Source organism: Gopherus flavomarginatus, chromosome 3, assembly GCF_025201925.1.
Source record: "Gopherus flavomarginatus isolate rGopFla2 chromosome 3, rGopFla2.mat.asm, whole genome shotgun sequence".
NCBI lineage: Eukaryota > Metazoa > Chordata > Testudines > Testudinidae > Gopherus > Gopherus flavomarginatus.
Genome location: NC_066619.1, coordinates 223,831,399 through 223,858,722, shown reverse-complemented (window position 1 = coordinate 223,858,722; position 27,324 = coordinate 223,831,399). Strand labels below are relative to the sequence as shown.

Here is a 27,324-nt window from a genome sequence, read left to right as displayed (position 1 = left end):
TCTCCCCCAGTGTGAACCCTGGTTTAGGGCGAGCGCGGGGAAGGGCCGCGAGGGGGCGGGGTCCGGCCCCCCCGAGGGTTCTCACTGGCGCGCTCACGCCAGGCTCCAGCCCGTCCAGCAGCCCCCGCCGCTGGCAGCTCAGCACCACCAGAGGGCGCGCGGGGGCGTCCGGCGGCTGCGAGGCGCAAGGATTCGCGGCCACCCGGGGCAATAATCGTTACCTGGCAACGGGAAGCGGCCGGAGTCACTGGGAGGCGCGAGGGAGCCGGGCGGGCGGCGGCCGCGATGGGCTCCCGCGGCAGACACAGTGAGTCACACATGGGCGGCCGCGCGCGACACCGCGCAGACTCCGAGACGGGCTCCGAGGGGCCCTAGCGCGCAGCGTGGTCCTCGGCCGCGGGACAGCCCGGCACCTTCACTGCGGTGCCGGGACGTGCAGGGGGCGGCCCTGCAGGCTGCGCAGCGAGCCGCAGGAGAGGGGGGCAGCGTTACCGGTGCTGCCCGTTTTATGTTGCAGGCGAGGCGGCGCAGCTGCTGAGGGCGAGATGAAGCTGAGCAGCGAGGCGCTGCCCCAGAGGCGCAGCTCCGAGCCTGCCCTGCAGACCATCTCCAGGACCTTCAGCGACTCCGAGCTGAACAAGCAGCAAGGGGCGGAGATAGGTAAAGACCCGCACCCCCCATTCGTGCTGGGAGCTGCTCCTCCAGTCAGTGCCCCGCGGCCGCCCAGCAGATGCCCAGGCGCCACTCAGTGGCAGCCTGTTAACCAGGGTCCATCCATCCCACAGCTGGGCACAAAGGTCGGGGAGACAGGACTCCAGGAGTCCGAGCCTCAGTCCCCCAGTGACTTGCTAGTGGCTCTGACCCGAGGTCTACACTAGAGCTCTGTATCAGGATAACTAAAATCCACTCCATAGCAACATAGTTATACCGACCTTCCGCCTCCCTCCCTTGGGGCTGGTCTACACTGGGGGGGCTCGATATAAGATACGCAACTTCAGCTATGAGAATACCGTAGCTGAAGTCAACGTATCTTATTTCGACTTACCTCCAGTCCTCACGGCGCAGGATCGACAGTCGCGGCTCCCCCGTTGACTCCGCACCCGCCTTTCGCTCTGATGGAGTTCTGGAGTCGATGGGGAGCGCGTTGGGGATCGATCGCTACCCACCAATCCGGTGGGTAGTGTGGATGTACCCTTGTAGACAGAAGTATGTTAACAGGACAGCTTCTCCCGTGGACATAGCTGCCACCTCATGTGGCTTGTCTACACTATAAAATTGTCAGCTTAAATTAAGTCGACCTACAGTCAGTGCAGTAATTAAATTGGCTGTTCATGTCCACACTATCCTCCTGCCAGTGGGAGTGCATCCTCATCAGGAGTGTTTGCACTGACTTAAATAGGACATTGTGGGGGGCTGACATCCTGAGCTGTCAGCCAGGCGCCTGGTTGACTGCCAGAGCCCCGCCACCCTGGGATGATTCCTGAAGCCTACAGCCCTGGAGTGGTGGGGCTCCAGTGGCAGTGGCGTAGCTAGCATGGGACATTTGGGTGGGCCCCGACTTCGGGTGGGGGCAATGATGGGGGAGGGGAGGCAGGAAGGATGGGGGGGGCCTGCCTCCAACCACCCTCTCCAGTCCAGCTGGCCTTGCAGGGGGTGATGGGTACTCTGGCCAGGGTCCCCCAGGGCCACGTGCATGCACCTAACTCTGGGAGGAGACGCTGCTCTCCTGTGTGCACGGCTTCCAGCACCAGACCCCGTTACACTGCCCCACACCAGGCCCGTCTCCCTGAGGCAGCAGGCCTACATTTTTTGATGATTGCCAGTGCTGGACAGGCCAGCCAGCCAGCCTCCTCCAGCTGCAACATGTGAACTGTGCTCATCAGACACCCCTCTGCTGTGCCGCTGCTGTTCCCCCTTCCCCACTCCAGTCAGGCTGGATATGTGTGAGGCATCCTCCAGGTCTACATGGGGCTAGTGCTGGGGCCAGAGCAGAGCCAGGCTGAGGGGGTAGGCCTGGATGCTAAGTGAGTGGAACGAAGCCACCCATAGCTACACCCCTGTCCAGCAGTCAGCCCCAAGGCGGCAGGGCTGACAGTTCAAAGGTAGGAACTGGTGATATAAACAACAGTGTCTATCTACACAGACATTGCATTATCTTAACTACATCCTCCTAAGCGCTAAACGTCTTGTGGAGGTGGAGTTATTAGGTTGGTGTAGTGGGTGACTTATATCGGCAGGAGCAACATTGTAGTGTAGATGTTTATAGAGTTAGGTCAACATAAACTGCCTTACGTCAACCTAACTCTGTAGGGTAGACCAGGTTTGAGGGATTTGGATGAACTAAACTGACGGGAGAAACTCTCCTGTTGGTGTAGTAGCATTTTCACTAAAGTGTCAAATGGCTCAGATACTTGATTAACCTTGATTTCATCACCTACAGTGTTGAGGAGCATGAGACTTTTATTGTCAATAGAGATTAACATTGACCAGATTAATGTTGACTGAAGTGAAACAGAAATCAGTGGTAATAGTCACTAAAGCACAAAGTCACTCTCTGTATAGTAGAGTGGTCTTCAACCTTTTTATGCCCAAGATCACTTTTTGAATTTAAGGGCAACCCAGGATCTACCCTACCCCTTCTCTGAGGTCCTGCCCCTTCCCCAAAGTCCCGCCTCACTCACTCCATCCTCCCTCTCTCCATCGCTCGCTCTCCCCTGCCCTCACTTCCACCGGGATGGAGCAGGGGGTTGGGTTCAGGAGGAGGTGCGGGCTCTGGGCTGGGGCCAAGGGGTTCACAGTGTGGGGGGAGGCTCTGGGCTGAGCCTGGGGCAGGGGGTTGGGGTGCAGGAGGGGGTGATGGATGCAAGCTCTGGGAGGGTGTTTGGGTGCAGGCGGGGTATGGGTGCAAAATCTCGGAAGGTGTTTGGGTGCAAGAGGGGGGTGGGGTACTGGATCTGGGAGGGGGGGTCAGGGCTGGAGCAGGGGTTGGGGTGTAGGAGGAGTTATGGGGTGCTGGCTCCAGGAGGGGGCTCAGGGCTGGGGGTTGGGGTGCAGCCTCCTGCCGGGCAGCATTTGCCATGGACAGCTCCTGGGCAGTGACAGAGTGAGGCTGAGGCAGGCTTCCTGCCTGCCCTGGTCCCACGCCGTTCCCAGAAGGGGCCAATGCGCCTCTGCATCTCCTGAGAGCGGGGTCATGGGGCACGTGGCTCTCCATGCTGTCCCTCGCTGCAGACACCTCCCCCAAAGCTCCCATTGGCCACAGTTCCCCATTCCCAGCCAATGGGAGCTGCGGGGGCAGTGCTTGCAGGCAGGAGCTGCACGCAGAGACCCCTGCCCTTCTTCCCAGGGCTGCAGGGGCATGCTGGCTGCTTCAGGGAGTGGCATGGGACACTGGCAGGCAGGGAACCTACCTTAGCAGCAGCCCCGCTATACCGCCGTAGATTGCACTCAACTGGGAGAGTCCCCAGGATTGACCAGTCGATAGCGATCACCGGTTTGGTGATGACTAATATAATACATACAAATACACGACAGTAAAGAAACATTATGTAGGTTGCAAAGTCAAGCACTCAAAAGTTAGGAAATGCCAGTTTATGGTTTCCTGCGTAATCTTTCTTGTACTTCTTGTGTGTGTATTCCAGTGGTGGGCAACCTGCAGCCCTTGGGCCACATGCAGCCTGCCAGCAAATTACCCTGATGGGCTGCGTGTAGGCCACAGGTTGCCCACCACTGGCCCATGCACTCAATGAGGTGAGGTCTGCTGGAAAAAATATTGTGTAATTAAGTAATTAACTACTGTCTCTTAATTCATACACATAAGCAGCAAATTACATGACAGCTATAAACTTGGCATTTCCTAACTTGGCAACATAAATAATGTTCTTTTCAAAGAGAGTTTTTAAATGTAATTTCTTAGGTTTTTGTTAATTTTTACCTTTTTCCTTTTTAAAAATGTGCTACCAGTCTGCAAAATTTACTGTTTCTTTTTTTTACCTCAACGCCTCAGTCTGGAGTGGAGAGTTTCAGCCTTCATTTGAAAGAAAAAAAATGTATAGACCTCATGATTGCAGGGGAAAGCATGGTAACTTGAATTGAGTGTTGCCTTAAGAATCAGAACCAATATATAAAATAAAAAGAACACAAAGTGTATTGCTTTTTAAAGTCTCATTATTTTCAGCCAATCTAATAAACTTAAGCAGGCCCGACATTTCTTGAAGACTTTTAGCTTGGTGTGAGTTTGTTCCCCATTTTTACTTTAAATGTTTGCAGAAAATATGAAGGTTCTGGAAATAGATAAATGGGGCAGAATATTCAAGGAGAATAGAGCCATTTTTTCATTGTCTGGTCTTCATATTTCTTTTTTTCCCCTCTCTTTTCCTGCTCCAGTTTGATGTGGTCCCTCTTCTTCCCATTTTTAAGCACGTTAACTCAGCTCCTCTTTTTCCCTTTGCTAGTTGGATTGTTCTTGCTGCCTCTCATTCTTTGTTGTTCCCTTCCTGTCCTCTGAGTCTACTGATTCTTCCATTTTCTGTTAAGTCAGAAATAGAACTTTCACCATTATAATTAGTAAAGTGAAATGTAATTGATTAGAAGTTCAGCTTGTTCACAAAATGTTACTATAATCAGAAAAGAATCTCACTCAGTTGGAAAAAAATCCTAAAAGGCACTAATAAGAGTATTGTGGCTGAGATTTTATTAATAAAAATATTTTTGCACTTATATTGCCCTTTTCACCTGACAAATTTGAAATGCTTTTTAAGTGCAGTCTCAAAATAACCTTGGTGTTATCATCACTTCCATATTAGACATAGAGTTCACAGAAATGAAATGACTTACCCGAGGTCATATAGCAAGTCAGTGGCAAACCTGGGGAAAAAATTTCAAAAGCAGCTAAGTAACTTAATTGCCAGAGGATCAGATTTTCAAAGGTATTTAGGCTCATGAAGATACAGATAGGCACCTAGTGTGATTTCCTAAAGTGCCCAAGCAGATAGACACTTAATTCCTGTTGATTTAAATAGGACTTAAGTGCATAACTTGTTAGACCCTTAAAAGCCCACTAGGTGCATATCTGTATGTTTAAGCATATAAATACCTTTGAAAATCTGGCCCTTGAGTCTCATTTTCAAAGTGACTTTGGCTCAGATCCTCAGTGATACTTAGGCATTGCAACACTTATCCCCCTATGCTGTGTCCCAGTGGAATTTTCAGCCTTGAGCTAGGCACCCCATAAAATAGACTGAAAGAGTTCCCTAAGGAAGCGATTTTCAAAAGCCAACCAGCTGAGTGGGGAGTCACATAAGTTAGCCAGGAAAGAAATGCTGAGAAGGGGTCATAGGCACATATGCAGCTGACCTGGTGCACCTGGCTAGTGGGCCACTTCCCTTTGCTTGGGTTACCCAGCTGCAGACTTTCTCCTGGAGTTAGGCCTCTAAATCTGGCCAGCCACTTAGGTAGTCCATGCCCTAGCGCAGTATTTCCCAAACTTGGGACGCTGCTTGTGCAGGGAAAGCCCCTGGCGGGCTGGGCCGGTTTATTTACCTGCCACATCCGCTGGTCCGGCCAATCGAGGCTCCCACTGGCTGTGGTTCACTGCTCCAGGCCAATGAGGCCTGCGGGAAGTGGCGCAGGCCAAGGGACATACTAGCCGTCGCTTCCAGCAGCTCCCATTGGCCTGGAGCGGCGAACCATGGCCAGTGAGAGCTGTGATCGGCCGAACCTGCGGACGTGACAGATAAACAAACCGGCCTGGTCCACCAGAGACTTCCCCTAAACAAGGGAAACACTGCCCTAGCATATGAAACAATGTCTCCCCTTCCTGTAAAGCCCAGCTCCTGCAAGTCATTGTAAGTAGGTGGACCGTTGTCCCTGTGTGGAGCCCAGACACCAGATTGCAAGATCGGGGCTTAAAGTAATATTCCCTCATTTGGCTGCCAGTATTGAAAGGAGTTTTCATCATCTTTAAATCCGTTGATATTTTCTGTTGTTTAGCTTAGATCTTAAACTGTTCTAAACATTAGCAATTAATGTTTCCAGTGTGGATAATCTTTGTATAAGGGAATTTGTTATTTGTATTCTGGTTTTCCACCAACTGAGATCAGGTTTTCATCATACAAATACATATAGCATTTTTATGGCAAAATAAACTGTTTCATAAAGATTTAATTATCTTTATTGTTGATTTTTTCCTCCAGAATAAAACACTGATCTGTTTTAGCTGAGTCTATGGAGCATACAACAAAAAGGGAACATCCTAATGATGTCTGTCAGGGTTAAAAAGAGAACTATTACAACTTCAGTGTGATAGTGTACTTACAATATTATTCTGTTTGTTGTGATTAGACAAATATATATCTGTTTTTAGCAGGGAACTATAGCCATACCGCTTTGTTTGCAAGGGCAGAGGAGCTGTTGGCGAAGAGGATCATAGATGGAGATCCTCTGGCATATTTTCTACAAGGGCAGCTGTACTTTGAAGAGGTTGTACTTTACTATTTACTTTTTAGAACATTTTGTAAAACTGACACTTTTCAGTACAATTTCCACATGCAAAAAGAAGTAACACTAGAAAATGTTACAAACGAAGATACATACAAAGTGAAATAGTAAAAAATAAAAAAACCCGAATCAAACAAGAATTATGGAGCAACTGTGAGAAGCATAATTCCATGAGAAAGAATGAGACTCAGAGAGGCAGGGAGGGAGAAGGATAAAGTTACAGATACATTATTATTTCAAATATTCTCAAATTTGAGAATTTGGGTTTAGTGCTTCTGACTGTAGTCATTGCCAGAAGTCCTGCTGACTGCATAGAGAGTAGAATTATTGGGGCTAGTCCTGTACTCACTGAAGTGAGTGGCAAAACACTTACTGACTTCAGTGGGAGTAAGATTGGACCCATCTAGTGTAATATCAGACTGTTCCTTGGCTAACTGGAGCTAAGATATCCATGTTGTGTATTGAAGTGTAGTCTTAACCAGATCTTCATATCTAGACACATGCTAATACTCACATCTTTGAGGTGGTCTCTGCGTAATGTCATTGACTGCTCTGGCACCTCTTGCTGCTGCAAAATTCAGAAATCTCTTTTAAAGCTATACCTATTGAGAGCCATGCGAGTGCTATTTTGTAACACTCAGTGTCCGGTGTAAGGTTATATAAAGGGATATGGCTCTGCATTCGCCTTAGTTCCTCTCTTTCTATGGTCAGCTGAAGAGCGGAGGATGGTTTCTGTCTCTGTACCTGCAGCCTGCTTCCAATCAGAGGTGGGATTATAAAGGGACTTAAGTGTTGCAATGCTGAGCATCCTGGCACCTAGAAAAATCACAGGAGCAACACTGTGATTTTAAAAGTCAAGTTAGGTACCTAAGCATCCTGTACAATGAAGGGGGAAGAGATGGGCACCTTAGAATGCAATCCACAAAAAACCAGCATGCTAGGTGGGAAGCCACCTAAACTAAGTAGTGCGAGATGCCAGTGAGAGGAGTGTGTGCTTAGTCCCCGCCTTGGAGAGTGGCATCCAAGTCCAAGCTATAAGGAAGCACCTATCTCTGCTTAGCAGTCCATGAATGGAAACCAGCTTCTGGAGTCAGGCAGTTTAGGCGCCTAAAGTGTTTCTTGTGGGAATGAGTTAGGTCAGTGGTTCCCAAACTTGTTCCACTGCTTATGCAGGGAAAGCCCCTGGTGGGCCAGGCTGGTTTGTTTATTTGTCACATCTGCAGGTCCGGCTGATCGCAGCTCCCACTGGCCGCGGTTCGCTGCTCCAGGACAATGGGAGCTGCTGGAAGCGGCGTGGGCCGAGGGACATACTGGCTGCCACTTCTAGCAGCTCCCATTGGCCTGGAGCAGTGAACTGCGGACAGTGGGAGCCGCGATTGGCCGAACCTGCGGATGCGGCAGGTAAACAAACTGGCCTGGCCCGCCAGGAGTTCCCCTGTACAAACGGCAGAATAAGTTTGGGTCCCACTGAGTTAGGCACCTGCCTCACTTCACAAAAAATGGCTGGAGGAAGAGGAGCTGGTTCACACCTTATTACTTTTAGCCCAATGCTTAGAGCACTCACCTGGGATGTGGGAGGCTAAGGTTCAATTCCCCCCTCTCTGCTGGGGAGAGGGTTTTTTTTTAGGATTTGATCAGGGATCTCTTCTCAAGAGAGTGTTTTAACCACTGAGCTATGGGATATTCTGATTGGGAAGGGGCAGTTCCCTCCATCCCAATTGTTGAAATTGTTAGACTGTGGATAAATGATGAGTGATTTGACCCTGAGTCTCCCAGGTGGGTGCCTTGACCACTGGCCCTCACTGGCTTCACTCTCTCCTCTCCTCCTCCCCTCCCGTCCCCCAGTTCTACTATGGAGAAATACTTAAGTTATCATTGGGCCAGAAAGAATGACTGTAGACTGGTGTAGGGCACACACCTGGGAGATGGGAGACCCTACTCTAATAACTCTTTAATTATTTATCCACAGTGCAACAGCATCAGCAGGAAAGACTGAGGGACCCCACATCATCTCAGTGGTCAGAGCACTTGCCTGAGCCTGAGAGGTGGGAAAACCCTGTTCAAATCCTTTCTTCACCTCTGGTAGAAAGGGGGAGGGAATTGAACCTGAGTCTCCCACATTCCAGGTGACTGCTCTAATCACTGGGCTAAAAGTAATAAGGTAGACACTACTATCATCTCCTCCTTTGGCCAGTTTTGAATGGGACCTGGTCTGGTAGGTAACCTCAGCATGCCTACCAAATTGCACCCCTCACACAACTTAAGAGGCCAAATGCCTCTCTTGAACTTCCCCCCCTTTGTGAATCACTCTGTGGCTTTAGTGACAGGTGTCCAACTGCATGGACAGAGGCAGAAACATAGGTGCCTAGGGAACTTGAACCCTGAAAACGTAGGCAGCAATTGAGCTTAGGCACCTACAGCGTTCAACAGGAGTTCTGTGGATTGCAGTGGAGCTGAAACTAGGACCCAGGCACCTAAGTCTGAGGTTCAAGTACCTTAGTATCTTTGTGACTCTGGGCCTAGCCTCCCAAGTGCCAGCCCGAGTTGCTAGCCTCCACAGCACCAGGCCGGACCCAGTACCAGGCTGAGCCATCAGCACCGGGCTGGCACCAGCACCAGGCCAGGTTGCTGGCCCCAGCAATTGGCTGGCCCCATTGTTACCCCGGGCCACCGGTGGCCCTGAGCTCCAGGCCACCGACTGGAGCTGAGTGAGCTCCTGCCAGCTTTAGGGTCAAGAGGGATGGGGCCTCAGGGCAGAACACAGGCAGGTCCATGGCCTGGGTCAGAGGACACTTAGCCTGACCTGGTCTTTTATACCCGCCACCCGCATATAGGTTGTTGGGGTTTATAGTGTAGTTTAGTATAGTAAAGGTTTTAAAGAGTTTTTTAAATCTATATAGTTTTGTATGTTGTTGCACAGTTTTCCATTGATCCAGCTCCTTGAACCTATAAAAGTGTGGTTTAAGAGGCTTGCATCTTGCAGCTCTAGTTTTTCTGATGGCATATACCAGGTAGGTGTAAAAGGCTATTGCTATTTCCCAATTGTTTTTTGTTTATTTTTAAAAGGGGTATAATCACTTAGGATGGCTGCTTTGAGGCATCTCCCAAGGGACCTGATTTAGGCTAATGGTAATAACTAATAGTTAATTAGGACAGAATTAGCCAAAGGTATTGAGCACGCTGAAGGCTGTTTAACCACATGTTAAATTCTAAACTGTTGTTGCCAAATAATGTAAAAAGATGAGGAAATACAGTAACTATAGTTTTTATTAAGTGTAGTATTTTATTTCATTGTCTTTTCCAATTTATTTTAAATTAAAAAAAACGGCACCTTTAAATCAGGATATCAGAGTCCTCAATTAACTGGATTTTACTGTCATTGTTTTTAGTATTTAAAAACAGTTTTCTTCCTGAGTTACTGAAGTAGCAAATATTGTAAAGTTTGCCTCGTGAACTCTTAAGAAAACCAAAAACAGATTTCTGTCTCTTTATTGACAAAGGTGTGTTTTTAATGTTGGATAAGTAACATGCATTAGCTATCCTGTGAAAATATGTGGAATAGTGGAATTTAGGAACTTCAGGTTTACTGGAGGCAAAAAGGGAGGTCAGCTACAGGCATGAGGAGTGTGTATGGTGAGGAACTCCCCTAGCTACCTCTCAGTAAAAGGTAAACGTTACAAGTACCTTATCTCCACTAAAGGGCTCGTCTACACCACACAGCTTTTAGCGACAAGGCTGTGTCGACACAGCTTTGTCGCTAGAAGTCAGCATGTGTAAATGCTCTTTGTCGGTACTTTGTCGACAATTTTTGCCAACAAAATACTTCCAGCCCTGCAAGCGGCATTAGTTTTCGTCCACATTCACACTGCCACTTGTGTCGGCAAAACTTGTGTCTTGGGGGAGAAGCGGGGGCGCTTTTTTAAGTACCTATGAAAGACAAAAGTTTTGTCAACAACTTCACAGTGTAGACTCCTACCACTCATTTATCATCTTTCTGTAAAAAAAATAAAAATAAAAAAAACCCTCACACATTTGTGGTACTGAAGTAATGGCGTGAGAGAGTTGTGGGCCCCAATTTAGCAAAGCATTTTTATCTCTATTCAGCAAAGCACATAAGCAACTGCTTAACTTTGAACATGTGCTTAGGTCCCACTGAAATCAATTATTTTAAAATTAATATGATTTAAGCGCATGCTTAAAATTAAGTATGTTTATGTGCTTTGTGGAATAAGGATAGACAGTTAAATTGGAAGATTAATTAGGAAGAAATAAGAGTATCTGAAAATATTTACATATTTTTCCTGTTTCTGCTTTGGCACTAGCTCCTTGGATTACAAATAGTGGCATTTTTAGGGTGACGTGCAGTGTGGTAAATTGATACATATGCTATGCTAATTTTTTGTGTGTATATATACCCATATACAGTAACAAAACTTGGTTGGAAGTCTGATTCATTATTTTCTGAAGTTGACCTTACCTGTCCCAATTACTAAGTGTATTCAGAGTGACTTTTTTTAACCATATAAAAATACTTTTTTGTTCCTTTCTACTACTATATGATTTTTCTCATGTTCACTGAGCAAATACTCTAGTTTAAAATAAATTATACTGAAGAGTTGATTTGTTATATACACTATAATGTACTACTTCGTTGCTCACTGTCTCATTCAGGGGTGGTATGACGAAGCACTTGCACAATTTGAAAAAATTAAGGAGATGGATTTTCAAGCTCTGTATCAGCTGGGTGTAATGTATTATGATGGATTGGGGACCAAAGAAGACCCAGTAAGTCATTATCCAGCTGTATATTTAGTTTTTCTTCTAACCTTACTGGATAGACCCTTATATAACTTTCCATATTTAATAGACCTTAAAAAATTAAAACAATCAGTTCAACATATTATCAAAGTGAGGTCCCAATCCTGCAATTTGTTCCATGCAGGCAGAGCTTTGTGTGCTCAGGCAGAGGCCCATTAATGAGTTGGTGTAATGGTCCAGGTTAAAAATTTCCTCATAAAATATTTTCCCTTGAACAGTATTGTTTTAATACATTTGCAACTCAATATATTAGTCTCTGTCCTCAATGGCAAAGAACTATGTCGTCGTTTGGAAAGCACAAGGGGTTCACTCTATGTTGAAAGCAAATAATATATAGTAATTTTCAAGTTACATTTAAACAGAAATTAAACCCAGTAAAAATAAAAGTCAAGAAACATTTTCTAAGGTTTCAAGCCACAAGACAAATTTTCTTTAAAAAAAAAATCTGTTACAGAAAAGACATAATTTGAAGAATTTACAAACCACATGTATTTGTAGCGCCTAACACAGTGGGGTCCTGGTTCATGACTGGGGCTCTGAGGCACTGTGAGAATACAGATAAATAATAATAATAATTGTACAGAAAATCTCCCTTCTAGCACTAGAGGGCAGGAATATTATTAAATTGTACAACCAAAAGATTACATTTGATTTTTCTCTCAGTCAAAAACGGTATATTAGGTAAAGCAATAAAGTAAATGTAACATAACTCCATTGCTAATTCTCTGCCAGTGATGTGTCCCAAGACCTTTTTATACTCTTGATCAGAGAACAGTGCCATTAACACATCACTAACACTTATGTGGTTCTGGGAACGTGTTACAAGACAGTGTAGGCTGTGGAAAGGTGAGAGTCCTCTTCATGACTCCCCTCTTTCTAATAGCTTCATTCAAAGGTTGTACCACAAGAACTGTAAAAATTACTATTTAATTTATTCATTGGTTAAACTTCATATTCAAGACCAAGTCAACAAGAGAAGTAACGTCTGTTCTTTAAGCCCTGAATCCTGCAACTAGCTTCATGCAGAGAGACCACAGTATGCACATGAAGCCCTACTGACATCAGTGGAGCTCTGCATAGGCAAAGGGATTTGTTCAAATGAAGCCAGCTGCCGGATCAGGACTGAAGTGCATCATTCGAATTTGTACCTGGTTAGAAGTTTTTTTCTGTCTAGTCCAAGGTGGATGAGGGTGAGAAAAATAATAAGATACTAGAATTATGTTCAGTAGTTGTGAACTCTTCAACTGTATTGTCCTATAACAAACTATGGTTTGAAATTAGGAATTACTACACAAATTGGATACAGAGATTCAGCATTTTAAAATAAAAAGTACAAAAATAAAAGGAGAATCCAATTTCTATAAATTGATATTTAGGCATAGACCAGAAAATGGTCCATTAAACTGTAAAAGTTCCATTGGATTCTTACCATTCAGTGTCAAATATGGTCCTGTCCAGCCTCTGAATCGTCATCTTTCTCCTGTGTCTTCTCCTGTATTCTATTAATATGTGCTTTAAGGCGCCATATAAAGGAATCTTATTTGCTTTATTTATACAGTGGGATTTGGCCTAGTACTTTGCAGTGTTGAAGTCTCCGGACCAGATGCTACAAATCCTTAGCCACACTTGTAACTTTATGCTTATGAATAGTCTCATTGACTTCAGCTAGACTACTAAAAGGCATAAAGTTACTCCCATGAAGGATTGGGGTCTTAGGGCTTGTCTTCACTACCAGCTAAATCAACACTGCTGGGCTTGATGCAGAAGGCATCGATTTAGCAGATCTAGTGAAGACGCTGCCATTGACTTCAGAACTCCACCTCCCCCAGAGACAGAAGCTACGTCGACTGGAGAAGGTCTCCTGTCAACATATAGACATTGCTTTAAGTCGATCTAAGCTACATCGACAAGTTACGTAATTAAGATAGACTTACCTTATTACTGTAGACCAGGCCATAATATATTAGGGAGAGAATTACATCTCTGATCCTATATTTTCTGATGATTGGGTTTATTAATTAGACTATTGATATAATTTGACAACAAACAAGGCACATCTTAGAGATGTATCAGATACAATAAATATTACTTTTGCTAAGTGAAACTGAAAATGCTTTTTTCTCTACATCTGCATTTTGATATTTGCTTCATACTAAAATTGAAGCATCTTATTTTTTAATCCCCTTTCATAATAATCCTGAGAAGTGTTCTTCCATGAGAATAAAACTGTCAATTCTCGTGGCATTTAAGTAAACAAATATGTCCTACTGCTATTGCAACCACTTTACTTACTTTGTCACTTAAAAAATGCATGTTTCTTGTTTTGTTCTTTTCCTTCAATGAGCTAGAAAAGATGGCTTAAATTTATGGCTTTCATATTGTCAACAGATATATTTATAACACCTAAATATAAAGTTGACAATTTTTCTGCAGCTATTATCACTGCAGAACTTAATTCCAGAGTTATCTTTGCAGTTTCCTAGTTTAGCACATTTATAATATCGTCCTTGAAGATATGAAGGCCCAGATCCATTAGCACCTGGAGGATCTTAATGGGATCAATATTGTGTTGTACTAGTTACAATAAAAGTACAGCCCCATGGGGTTTACAATCTAAATGGAAACAACATTAAGGAATGGAATAGCCAACCGGAGTGATGGTTTGAAAATGTCTGTTCGTTCCACTTTAGCTTGATTTTGCTTTATGTGTAGTATAGAGGCAAAAGGAGACAGTGGGAGGAATGAGTTGCTAGGATCATGGGAGTAGGAGAAGAAAGGGATTGGTTATTGAGGGGCATAGACATGATGGCACAGGGATTCGGGGAAAGAAAAGAATGAAAAGAGGAGGAAGGGAAGGGTGGAGATGAGAAGGGAGGGCAGGGAAAATATGGCTGGCAGTGGAGGTGCTGAGAGAGAAGGGTAGAGGAAACTGCCAATTAACAGAGAGGAAAGGATTCTACTACCTTTACTGTTTAGTGAGATTAGAGCTATGTTGCTTTTTCTCAGGTTTCTGTTTTTTTAGTGTTTTGCCTGAGTTAGATCCATTATGATATACTTTGGAGTAAAGCTTAGGGCTGGCTTTCTTTGGCTGTTTATACTTGGTAATATGAGTAGTGAATGGCTGGCCTTCCTTTTAACAGAGGATTATTTATATACACCTTTTTAATACTTACATGTGGTATCTACTATTAAATCCTTGCAATACTAGCATTTCTCGACTGCCCACTAACTGAATGCTTAGGATGATGTACTGTGCAGCAGCTGACAGTTGGCACTGATTCAGCTGTTCTTTTCCAGTGTACCCTGACATTTTTTTTTCAACATTGCTCTCAGAGATTGTTATTGAGGACACTATAGTTATGTTTTGATATTATATACTTATACCAAATCATGTACTTCCATTAACCGTACTTTGTGATTTAAGGAACAGCATGTTAAAGAAAAGTTATTTAAAAAAATGGAACATTTAATACATTAAAAATTGTCCTAAATCTAATGCAAGTACAAGTCCTTTAATCATTTTAAATTTTGTAATAATTATTTGTTTTCCTTATGCAGAAGTGTGTTTGTAAGAGAATTTAGCACATGAGAAATGTGCCAGTTTAAGAACTCTGGGAGTCCTCCATTAAACCACAGCACAGGTTCAGGTTGAGGGGCAGTGAAGCATAATTTCCATACACTATACTGCCAGTGTGCCTCAACCATTTCCTGGAGGCACCAACTTCGGGGGGAGGAGGTAAAAGAGTAGCTCAGTCTTCTCCTCTAGTCAGTGCACAGCTTCTTTTATGAAAGTTAGTAAGTGTACCAGTTGTGGAGATTCAATTTTATAATACGGATTGTGACCACCAAATTCATTTCAGAGGCATGAAACTCCATAAGAGAGCAGTAATTTTTGCATTTGAATAGATGACTTATATGAAAAGCTCCATTATCCTGTTACCAGTCTCCTAAGCCATCCAGCCCCACAAGTATCTATTAAGATGGTATTGTTGATGCAAATTCCTATTTTGGGGGCTGATCTTTATATAAATGCTTAGCTTGATTAGATATACTATAGGTACAGAAGTGTATAGGTATTGATTAATATTACAGTATTCAGATGTAGCAGCCATTACAGATTTTAAGAGTGTAACTTTCTTTGCTGGCAAAAGATGGGCCAAAACCTCTGATGCCTAGAAAGTGAAACAGAAGTGGGGCCTACTACATCTAGCCAAGGAATTCAGGAGAGTGACCATAAGAACATAAAAATGGCCATACTGGGTCAGACCAAAGGTCCATCTAGCCCAGTATCCTGTCTTCCGAAAGTGGTCAACACCAGGTGCCACAGAGGGAATGAACAGAACAGGTAATCATCTAGCGATCCATCCCGTCGCCCATTCCTAGCTTCTGGCAAAGAGAGGCTAGGGACACCATCCCTGCCTATCGTGGCTTATAGCCATTGCTGGACCTATCCTCTATGAATTTATCTAGTTCTTTTTTGAACCCTGTGGCCTTTACAACATCCTCTGGCAAAGAGTTCCACAGGTTGACTCTGCATTGTGTGAAGAACTTCCTTTTGTTTGTTTTAAACCTGCTGCCTCTTAATTTCATTTGGTGATCCCTAGCTCTTGTGTTATTAAGGGAGTAAATAACACTTCCTTATTTACTTTCTCCACACAAATCATGATTTTATAGACCTCTTATCATATCCTCCCTTAGTCATCTCTTTTCCAAGCTGAAAAGTCCCATTTTATTAATCTCTCCTCATATGGAAGTCATTCCAGACCCCTAATCATTTTTGTTGCCCTTTTCTGTTCCCTTTCCAATTCCAATATATCTTTTTGAGATGCAGTGACCACATCTGCATGCAGTATTCAAGATGTGGGCATAACATGTCTTATTATCTGTCCCTTTCTTAATGATTCCCAACATTGTTAGCTTTTTTGACTGTCACTGCACATTGAGTGGATGTTTTCAGAGAACTATCCACAATGACTCCAAGATCTCTTTCTTGAGAGGTAACAGCTAATTTAGACCCCAGCAGTTTATACGTATAATTGGGATTATGTTTTCCAATGTGCATTACTTTGTATTTATCAACATTGAATTTCATCTGCCATTTTGTTGCCCAGTCACCCAGTTTTGTGAGATCCCTTTGTAGCTCTTTGCAGTCTGCTTTGGACTTAACTGTCTTGAGAAGTTTGTATCATCTGCAAATTTTGCTACCTCACTCTTTACCCCTTTTTCCAGATTCTTTATGAGTATGTTGAATAGCACTGGTCCCAGTACAGACCTCTGGGGGACACTACTTCTCTCCATTCTGAAAACTGACAATGTATTCCTACCCTTTGTATCCTATCTTTTAACCAGCTACCGATCCATGAGAGGACCTTCCCTAATACTCCATGAGAGTGTAGTGTTGTTCGCTACAAAACTTGGCACAACAGAGTAAATCCAGTTTTGTTCAGCGCTCTCATTTTATAAGGAATGTCTTTATTTTCATAAAATAATTGTATTGTTAAACCTGGTGTAGGTGGCAAATTGATCTTGAATGACGGTCCACAGTTGGTACAATGAAAGCTAGACGAAGGATTTATGATGTGTCATCCTTATCAAACTGACATCCCACATGATATCAATTTTTAGACAGGTAGTTCAACTTCTTCACAAAAATAAAGCATAATGAAAATTAGTTTTTGCTTTTTTTAGAAATGAAAGTATTTAAAATGTAAGAATAGGACTCTTTACACTACCTTAACTGATCACATCCATACCTTTTAACATTTAGAGAGTTTTAGAACTGAAAAGTTCTTTGTGTGTAATATGTAACTTACTTTACCTGGAATTTTAATGTTTGTCCTTTTTACCTTTTGCAATTATGATTAAAATCTGTTTCTCTCAAAGGAAAAAGGAGTGGAGTACATGAAAATAATCATCAACTCTAACTCCCCTAAAGCAAGACATTTAAAATATGCTGCTGCATACAATCTTGGCAGATCTTATTTTGAAGGATGTGGTGTTAAGCATTCAGATAAAGAGGCTGAAAGGTAATTTAATTTCATAATTTCTCCATGATTTATAAAATACCATTTTGTAATGTTACTGATATTTCCTCCCTATTTTTTTAGGCTGTGGATTATTGCTGCAGACCATGGGAATCCAAAGGCAAGTGTAAAGGCTCAAAGTACCCTGGGAATGTTTTATTCTACATCAAATCCAAAAGATCTGAAAAAGGTAATGCCAGTTTCTGCCTTTTCCATATCATGATTCAATGCTCAGATTCATTCTGAATCTGTGAAGGATTCCAGAAAGAGACTTTTGTAGCTTATTTATAACAATATATGCTCTATTATTTCTAGACTTTTTCACCCATTTAGCCCCACACTGGCATATATACAGAAAGAAAATTTCTTATTTGAGTCCCTTGACATTGGTCAGGGTTGGCTTCAGCTTTTTTGCTGACCCAAGCGGCGGGGGCGGGGGGAAAACCGATCGGCGGCACTTCGGTGGCAGCTGAATTGGTCCGCTTCAGTCTTCTGCGGCAATTCGGCGGTGGGTCCTTCACTCCCTCTCTTCCTCCTCAGCGGCACTTCAGCAGCAGATCAAAGAGGAGGAGAGGCAATGAGGGACCCGCCACTGAATTGCCGCCCAAGACCCGAATGTGGCACCCCAATCAGGAACAGAGTGATGCCCCTTTCTATTGGCCACCCCAAGCACCTGCTTCCTTAGCTGGTGCCTGGAGCCGGCCCTGCATTGGTAATCAGGATTTTTTACTGAAACAATTAGCAGGAGGTGGGAGCATCAGATCTGAAACTCAAGAATCAGCATTATAAAGTGGGATTAAGATTTATGGTTCTCAGTATGTTTAAGAAACAACCAATGTAGTGGCGCGGCACAGGAGAGCATGAGTAAAGGAAATGAATGTAAGTCCTGGAGTGGATCTGAATTTATTATTATGCAGACACCTCTCTCCAGCTGCTAGATAAAAGAGCTTTAAAGAAAACAGACTGTATGCTAGACAGTTAGGCTGTAGTCTAGATTAGAGAATGTTTATTTTTACTAGAAGCAAAGGGTTATGTAAATATTTCAAAAATGACAAGAACTTTGTGCCTGTTCTATAGGCATTTTTCTGGCATTCAGAAGCTTGTGGCAATGGAAGTCTGGAGTCACAGGGTATACTAGGTGTTATGTATCTCTATGGACAAGGCATACGTCAAAATACAAAGGCTGCTTTGGAGTGCCTGAAGGAAGCAGCAGAACGTGGAAATATCTATGCTCAAGGCCATCTGGTGGAGTATTACTACAAAAGAAAATTTTACACAAAAGCTGCTGCATTTGCTAGAAGGTGAATTAGAATTCTTGATATAAAATCATAGAAATTAAAGATAAAAATTCTTTTAGATCAAGTTCAGACTCATGCTAATCAAGTTCAGACTCATGCTAATCAAGCATGTATTCCCCTACCAGAAATGTATCAGATTTAACTGCTATACTTAATCTTTAAAAAGTGAATGACAGAACTTAGCCAAAATTAAGACCCTAATGATTATGAAGCCTTCCATTATTCAGTTCAACTCTGTCCTCCTTTATCAGGGGGAGGCAGAAATAATCACTGGAGAAGAAATTGAGATTGAAATATCAAAACAAGCGTACATTGAAAAGTATTAGCATTTCTCCAAGTTCATTTGAGTACATTTTAACTCAGGTACACAAAGGATGGGACAGGAGCTAATACCGTGTGTGCGACCCGTAGAAAATAATGTAAATGATATAGGATGTAATGTAAAAAAATCCAGTCTCTATCAACTCTGTATCTTGTCTCAGTGCTGCCGAAGCTTCATGCAGTGGATGAGCAGAACAACAAAGAGGAGAGGCCTGTCTCTGTGATTTAATCCGTCATTTCTCATAGCCTGCAGCCATCCTCCATCTTTACCAAAATACATAGAAACTGGAAGTGGCATCATACATAGAGACAGACAAATCAATGACTTGAATAAAAAGTCCCTCCAAATCCAAAGTGAACTTTCTTTTCAGTTTCTGAAGTGTTTAGATAAGGGTTTGACTCTTATTTCCATCCAGCACTGCTCTCCACTTCCAGTTTCCAGCTGGCCAAAAACCTGTCAGAATATTAAAATAGCCCTCCTCTCTCCCTAACAGAGTTCCAACCACTGCCCATATAGCTGTCCATTTACTTGTCAACACGTGGATCCCAATATTTCCAATACTTTAGAGATTTCTTCTGGGAACAGGGAAAGATGACCCCCACCACCATGGCCTTCTGGTCTTCCTCAATCAGGTTTCTTTAGGGATGGCTAAGTTATCTATATCCACCATTCTGCTGTTTTTACTAGCCTGCAGATCTATTCCACTTCCCCTCAATCTCCTCACTTTTTTTTAATAGGCAGCATTTTACTGTCTCCTTTTCCCCAGGAAAATCTAAGAGTTTCTGTGGATCCCACTGCCGATCCATCTGGCACTTCTAAGATTTCATGTGGTAGTACTTTACAGTACACCATTATAAGGTGTCTTCAATTCAGAAATACCACTTTGCTTCTCTATGCAAACCGGATAAGGTGCAATCGAAGAATTTGCCCTCCCATGATGGTTTAGGTTCAAGAATACATTCTGGTTGAGCTGAGGGCCAAGTTGACTGATTTCTGTTTTGTTTACACAGTGTGTGAAATCCAGAACACACTGGAGAGGAGAATTATGTTGGCCTCAGTTTTACAATTTCTACATAACCAAATGTCCCATTATAAACCCCTCAAATGTAACGTTTGCTAGCAAAGCCTTACCATTACAGATTTAACCCATCAGTCAGATCATTAAGTTCCTAAAGGAAAAACAGACAGGCACAGTGACTCTACAAGCTATATACAAAACTCATCCTTCAGGTGATAAAAAATGCATCTATTTATGATGATGATGAAAAGCATCTAAGGAGTGAAGAACAAAGGGATGCTGACAAGGAAAATTACATAGAACTAGGAGTGGCAGTATCTCAAGATTTGGATTTCAGGTTCAACTTCTGACAGTCCAGAAATTGAGATGTTTAGCCAAACAACCTTCTATTTTATTCACCACTGAATCCCCAAAAATCATGCTGGTCTTGAGCCTAGGCTCCCATTCTTTCACATGCAGTGTAGATAGAATGGTAGCCATCCACTGGTCATATCAATCAGTTGGAGTTTGTCCTTTACCCACTGCGGTCCAGCAGGCTATTCTGACAATGAAAGGGTGCACCTTGTTAGCTGTAGTCATCTTTTCACAAAGAAGCCATAATAGGTTATAGCCATAAATAACTTCTGAAGGAAAATATATTGTCATTGTGCTCAAAGCAATCCCATCTCACTGGAACGGTAGATGTTCTAGGGCCAGAAGTCTGCCAGCAGAGCAAATAGTTGTCACATCAAGCATCAGCATCTTCTTTGCTCCTGTCCCTGTGCCTTCCCATGTACCTTCTGTACACCAATTTGCTGCACTTTATATGAACAGATACACTACTTTTGTAACCTCCAAGTCAATATGCCCTAATTGCCATACAAATCTGGGACATTTATTTAATAAGATCATGACAAATTTCCCCTTTGCAGTCTTACATCACTCCCACCAACATAAAAGAGAGCTCTGTGTTATCCACTTATTTTCAGTCACATCTCAGGGCAAGTCTATACTACAGCACTACTTCGGGACAGCTGCACCAAGGCAACTGTGCCACTGTAGCGCATCTGGTGAAGACGTGCTATGCCAACAGGAGAGTGCTCTCCCACTGGCATAATTACTCCACTCTGGTGAGAGCATCTCCTGCCGACATAGTGCCGATGTGGACAGCACAAAACTTGCATTACTTGGGGGGGGGGAGCTTTTAAACACCCCTGAGCGCCGTAAGTTATATTGACTTGGGCTGTTGTGTAGACCTGCCCTCAGGCTCATGCCTTATGTTTGGAGTTGGGGTTGGTCATGAGTATACTATAGCCTTGAAGAATTATCTTCCTGTTCTATATAGCTTTCTTTAAACTGTGCTCATCACCATGGTATCTCCTTTAACAAAACACTCACTAGACTGTGCCAGTCACCAAGTCCTTTGTCTGTGCATGCTGATTAAGGTTACTAGCTATTATTTGCATTGGTAGGCTATTATATTTTGAAAGGGAGGGCAAAAGTACATTCCCTTGTTTTTCTTATCAGAGGACATTAAATATAAGCTGCAAGAACCAAATTCTTTCTCGATACTAGTTTAATTTTTAATGAGTTGCCATATCTCCTTGTTTTAGCTGTCATTTGCTAAAGGTGATCACATTAGGTGGAAGAACATTACTCCAGGTGCATGCATGTGATTTAGTTAGCAGGCAAGCATTTGTTGAGGATTAAACAGAATCAGATTCACTGATAGTGATTCATATGGTATGTCTATAGGCTTAACTTTATTGCACTTTCATAGTTTAAAATAAAACTGAATAAAGCTTCTCCATTTTCCTCCCAAGGCTGGAATTCAGGATTTTGTATTTTCCCTGCAACAGTTTGACACTGCTAATATTTCACAGTGCAAGAAAAAGCAGAATCCTTGCTGAGTAGACAGAAGTAGTACTAATTTTTTTTTGTTGTATATTTTAAGTGGTGAATGTATTAGCATGACATCACTCTCATACATGGTTTGGGGACCGTACTTGCACGCTCTTCCCCAGACCCTTCAAGAGGTGTTTACCAGTAATAGCAAAGCTGATATTGAGAAGGCAGCAGGCAGATGCATGCACTGACAGGATTTATATATATTTCAGGCACTACTATTTAAGAAGTGCTGTATCAAATCAAAAAGTTAACTTAAAGAAAACTCAAAATCCCTTTGAGTGTACTAGAAAACCATGACTAACTGAATTCCAGTTCATTAAAGATTAGTAATGTCTGTTGGGGGAACTCCAGAAGGTGATGGTCCTAAGTATCCAAAGTCCTCTTTACCTGAAGTTTTCAGAGGTTGCTCTAGTTCTTCAGATAACAAGGGATTGGTAAAGCCACATTAATGATTTGGAATGATACTTTTTTTAAAACTGTAAAGCTTGGCCATTCGCTCAAGTTTTACTTTAATTTCCACTAAACTGTTAACAGTTTGGTAGGAACACAATTTGTGTGAAAACTTTTGTTATAATTAGTGCAGTTGTGGTGAAAATGACCAAAGTGATAGTATATTTGCTCACTAATTCTTATATGAATCAAGTTACTCAAAACAGGAAAATCATGTTCACTGCTCAAGTCTGTATGTACATTTAAAACCTGTTTTGCTAGAAAGGCTTTAAGTTCATACCATTATCAACAGAATTCCCAATTTAACTGAAGTTGGGCACAAAGCGCGTGTTTTGATGCTGTCTCTTTATGGTTCATATAGCTGATTTCTATCAAAGCTTGAAATGCTCACCTCTAAACTTATATTGTAAATTTTACAACAGGATTGCAGAAAATGATAACATTGATATGTTAGCAAAGATAACCGATTGCCTTCCTGTATACATAGCCAAAGGGGTTGCTATGGCTACTTTCTACTTGGCTAGATGTCTCCAGCTTGGCCTAGGCATACAACAAGATCAAGCTTCAGCTAAAAATTATTATTCTAGGGTAAGCGTGAGGCGGCCCTACAAATTAACTTATGTAGTATAAGATAAGTGATAATTTGAATTTAAGTTTTTAAACTTGCTATATGGTTTCATTAAATGCTCCAGTAACATTTACTATCTACATTTATCACATAAAAATATTCTACATTTAAAAAAAAATACTGAAGTAAATCCTCTCATACTATTCAAAACAGCCTCTCAAGGGTCTACTCACCTAAAGCAAGTAACATATTTTGACAGGCAAGTAAAATTTCATATTATAATCACCACAACAAAGGCAGGTGAGTAGAACCTGTGCCTGGGCTGGTAATCTTTCATGACAATTTTCCCAAGATGGTTAAAGTGATAAATAGCACTGATTTTGTTACTATTTGAGGCAAGTATTGTTTATACTTGCCTCAAACTCAAAAGCAGAACTTATTTCTTTGCTTATTTGCAGACCTTGAAGCCTTTAAATTAGGGTTGTCAAGCAATTAAAAAAATAATCATGCTTAATCACACTGTTAAACAATAACAGAAATCCAAAATATTTAAATGTAGTTTTCTACATTTTCAAATATATTGATTTCAATTACAACACAGAATACAAAGTGTACAGTGCTCACTTTATTTTTTATTACAAGTATTTGCACTGTAAAAAACCAAAATAATATTTTTCAATTCACCTAATACAAGTACTGTTGTGCCATCTCTTTATCATGAAAGTTGAACTTACAAATGTAGAGAAGTTCAGTGGCACCTTAAAGACTAACAGATTTATTTGGGCATAAGCTTTTATGGGTAAAAACCACTTCTTTGCATCTGAAGAAGTGTTGTTTTTTTTTAACCCACAAAAGCTTATGCCCAAATAAATCTGTTAGTCTTTAAGGTGCCACCAGACTCCTCTTTGTTTTTGTGGATACAGAGTAACACGGCTACCCCTCTGATACTTTACAAATGTAAATTATGTACCAAATAAACTGCATTCAAAAATAAAACAAGGTAAAATTGTAGAGCCTGCAAGTCCACTCAGTCTTACTTCTTGTTCTGCCAATCGCTCGGATAAACAAGTTTGTTTACATTTGCAGGAGATAATGCTGCCCGCTTCTTGTTTACAGTGTAACCTGAAAGTGAAAACAAGTGTTCTCATGGCACTGCGGTAGCCAGCGTTGCAAGATATTTATGTGCCAGATGTGGTTAAGATTCATATGTCCCTTCATGCTTCAACTACCATTCCAGGGGACATGTGTCCATGCTGACGACAGGTTCTGCTCGATAATCTAAAGCAGTGCAGATGGATGCATGTTCATTTTCATTATCTGAGTCAGATGTCACCAGCAGAAGGCTGATTTTCTTTTTTGGTGGTTTGGGTTCTGTAGTTTCCGAATCGGAGTGTCGCTCTTTTAAGACTTCTGAAAGCATGCTCCACACCTCATCCCTCTCAGATTTTGGAAGGCACTTCAGATTCTCAAACATTGGGTTGAGTGCTGTAGCTATTTTTAGAAATCTCACATAGGTACCTTCTTTGTGTTTTGTCAAATCTGCAGTGAAAGTGTTCTTAAAATGAACAACACGTGCTGGGTCATCATCCAAGACTGCTATAACATGAAATATATGACAGAATGAGGGTAAAACAGCAGGGGACATACAGTTCTTCCCCCAAGGAGTACAGTCACAAATTTAATTGACGCATTATTTTTTTAACAAGCATCATCAGCATGGAAGCATATCCTCTGGAATGGTGGCCGAAGCATGGAGGGGGGTACGAATGTTTAGCATATCTGGCATGTAAATACCTTGCAATGCTGGCTACAAAAGTGTAATGTGAATGCCTGTTGTCACTTTCTAGTGACATTGTAAACAAGAAGCAGGCAGCAGTATCTCTTGTCAGTGTAAACAAACTTGTTTGTCTTAGCAATTGGCAGAATAAGAAGCAGGACTGAATGGATTTGTAGGCTCCAAAGTTTTACACTGTTTTGTTTGTGAGTGCAGTTATGTAACAGCAAAATCTACATTTGTAAGTTGCACGTTCACAACAAAGAGAATGCACTACAGTACTTGTAGGAGGTGAATTGAAAAATACTACTACTTCTGTTTATTATTTTTACAATGCAAATATTTATAATAAAAATAATATACTTTGATTTCAATTACAACACAGAATACAATACATATGAAAATGTAGAAAACATCCAAAATATGTAATAAATTTTAATTAGCATTCTATGGTTTAACAGTGCGATTAAAACTATGATTAATCACGATTAATTTTTTGAGTTAATTGCGTGAGTTAGCTGCAATTAATCGACAGCCCTAGTTTAAATCCCAGCATTCTCTGTACTTGAGAAGATCATGACAACTTTTTTACTTATCTGTGTTGTCACTGATGTAATCTCAGCTCTGGGGCTAGTGTTAATTAGCCAAGTGTTGCTGCACGGAGAGCACACTGTAGGTCCTAAAGAAAACAAATGCCCCTTTTAAAGAATTTGTGTGAAGAACATGTTTTTAATGGATTTATTATGTGGACGTTATTCATTAGATGACTATATTAGTATTTCAGTAGTGTCACAGGAGGGAACCTGATTGTGCTCTAGATAGGCACTGTACAAACACACAGGAAGACACAATCCATTGGTTTAGAGTCTGATTGCATTAGAGGGCAAAATCAAATTTCAGGCCAAGAACGGGACTGCAGTGTCCACTTTTGTAAAACCCAAGTAAGAGGGAACTATGCGGAACTTAAATTACTAACAAAATGAACATCAGGTATGGCTCCTTACTCAGATGATCCCATTGAAGTCAATGGGATTGCAGAACAGGCAGTAATATTCTTTCAATTATTTCCTTCTGTGAAAAGCAGCTACACTTAAAACAAACAACCAAACAAAAAACCCCGAAGTTTTAAAAAAATGTAATGAAAAGTGCTGGACAAGCAGTTTTAAAGCATGGTCACCATCTTTCCATAGAATAGGTACATCAGGGCAGGATCAGTGCAAGCTTTCTCACATTGACCCTGATTGTTTCACAGCTGTTCAAGTGAAAAAGTATTTCAGTCTGTTTGTATATTCAGTCCATTCCATCTCTGTTCAGATTGCCAACAAGGGTGCCAAATGAAAAGGTGGGCATCCATTCCCTCACCGCATTTCACATTAAAGAGCCATCAGGTAGTAACAACTTTCAGTCATTAGTGGCTTACAGCAGATATGAGTCAGTGACCTAGAAGAGAAAGGCCCTGTATCCCAATAGCAGGTTTTTGGCACCATGTATTCCCCTGTGGACAGTGATCAGCATCATTTATTTCTTTTAGCTTTGTGGTTGGAAGGCATTTTGTAATTTAATTGTATAGTTACTCCCATTTAAAGTGAAAACATATCAAACCCCAATCTGTCTGTTTTACCATATGTGCTTTAACAGATAAACCAGGTTCACATTTGGCCCACTAAGTTTTGCAGAGGAGAGAAGAGAGGGATCACAGAGGTTATATGAACAGATCATAATGCTGAGGGGAAAATGAACTGGATTCAGGAAACCTCTGCCTGGCAAACTGATTTACTTCTAACTAAAAGTTGTTTGAGAAGTAGATTTTGTCCAGGTTCTTGAATCAATCCTCAACTTGAGTGTACTAGTTACATACGGCATACCAGTTTTGTTCTTTTAAGTTAGAAAAAAGGGCTAAGGTTAAAGTTTGTTTTAGTAGATTTAGTAAACTGATTCTCAAACAATTTTGATAATATTTGGCGTTTATATAGTCTGTTACATTTTCAAACATGTACATGTACAAACTAGGTTAGATTCCAGTTTTGGCTGTAAAATATAACTCACTATTCTGTTTGTTTTCAAAGGCATGCCTCCTGGATCCTGATGTAGCTTCCGACCTTGAATTGGCAGCTAATCATGGGAGAATTTAGAACATTTCACATTTAGACAAATCCCAGCCGCTTCCAATGCTGTATAATGTGTTTCACATAGTAGGCAGTGTTTATCCTTAGCAGCTAGATAGATAACCACTTATTTCTTTGTTTTTTTCAGCTTTCTATAAATCATGAGAATTATGCAGTTTTTTGTTGATTAGAACAAAGAACATTTTGCTGACAGTGATTTTTTGTTCACAACCCTTACTTTACTTACACATTGTAGAGGCAGATTATCTTCCTTTTTTCATTATACAGAAAGCTTAATCATCATGAACTTGGCACTTTACTGACATAATCCACCTGCGTTTCTTACTTCAACTCTGCTCTAGATGGTATACAAATCAAGCTAAAATCAACTTGTTAAAAGAAATCATTGTTAATGTCAATTTCCTTTACTTACAAGTATTAAAGATCTGCAGAGTCAGCAAAGTTATGAGATTTCTGAAATACCTGTGCTTAAAAATAGTGTCCTCTTTTCATATGCATTCTATTTACAAGTCATATAATACATTTAAATAAAATATTCTGTA

The 27,324-nt window shown here is 41.8% G+C and overlaps 1 protein-coding gene across 9 annotated transcripts; it reads left to right on the top strand.

Annotated features, from left to right (window-relative positions):
* Positions 1–180: 180 nt before the first annotated feature.
* Positions 181–27,324, top strand: LRP2BP (LRP2 binding protein). Of its 9 annotated transcripts, none has more exons than XM_050947204.1 (9): positions 211–307; positions 518–660; positions 6,368–6,480; positions 11,170–11,283; positions 17,200–17,342; positions 17,424–17,529; positions 18,417–18,640; positions 22,737–22,902; positions 26,723–27,324. In XM_050947204.1, the coding sequence occupies exons 2-9, from the start codon at positions 546–548 to the stop codon at positions 26,786–26,788; spliced, it is 1,047 nt and encodes a 348-aa protein (XP_050803161.1). In that variant the 5' UTR covers positions 211–307; positions 518–545; the 3' UTR covers positions 26,789–27,324. The 9 variants fall into 9 exon arrangements, with proteins under 9 accessions (XP_050803164.1, XP_050803161.1, XP_050803160.1 ...); XM_050947203.1 differs by having other exon boundaries at positions 6,365–6,480; XM_050947207.1 differs by lacking the exon at positions 518–660 and having other exon boundaries at positions 181–307; positions 6,365–6,480.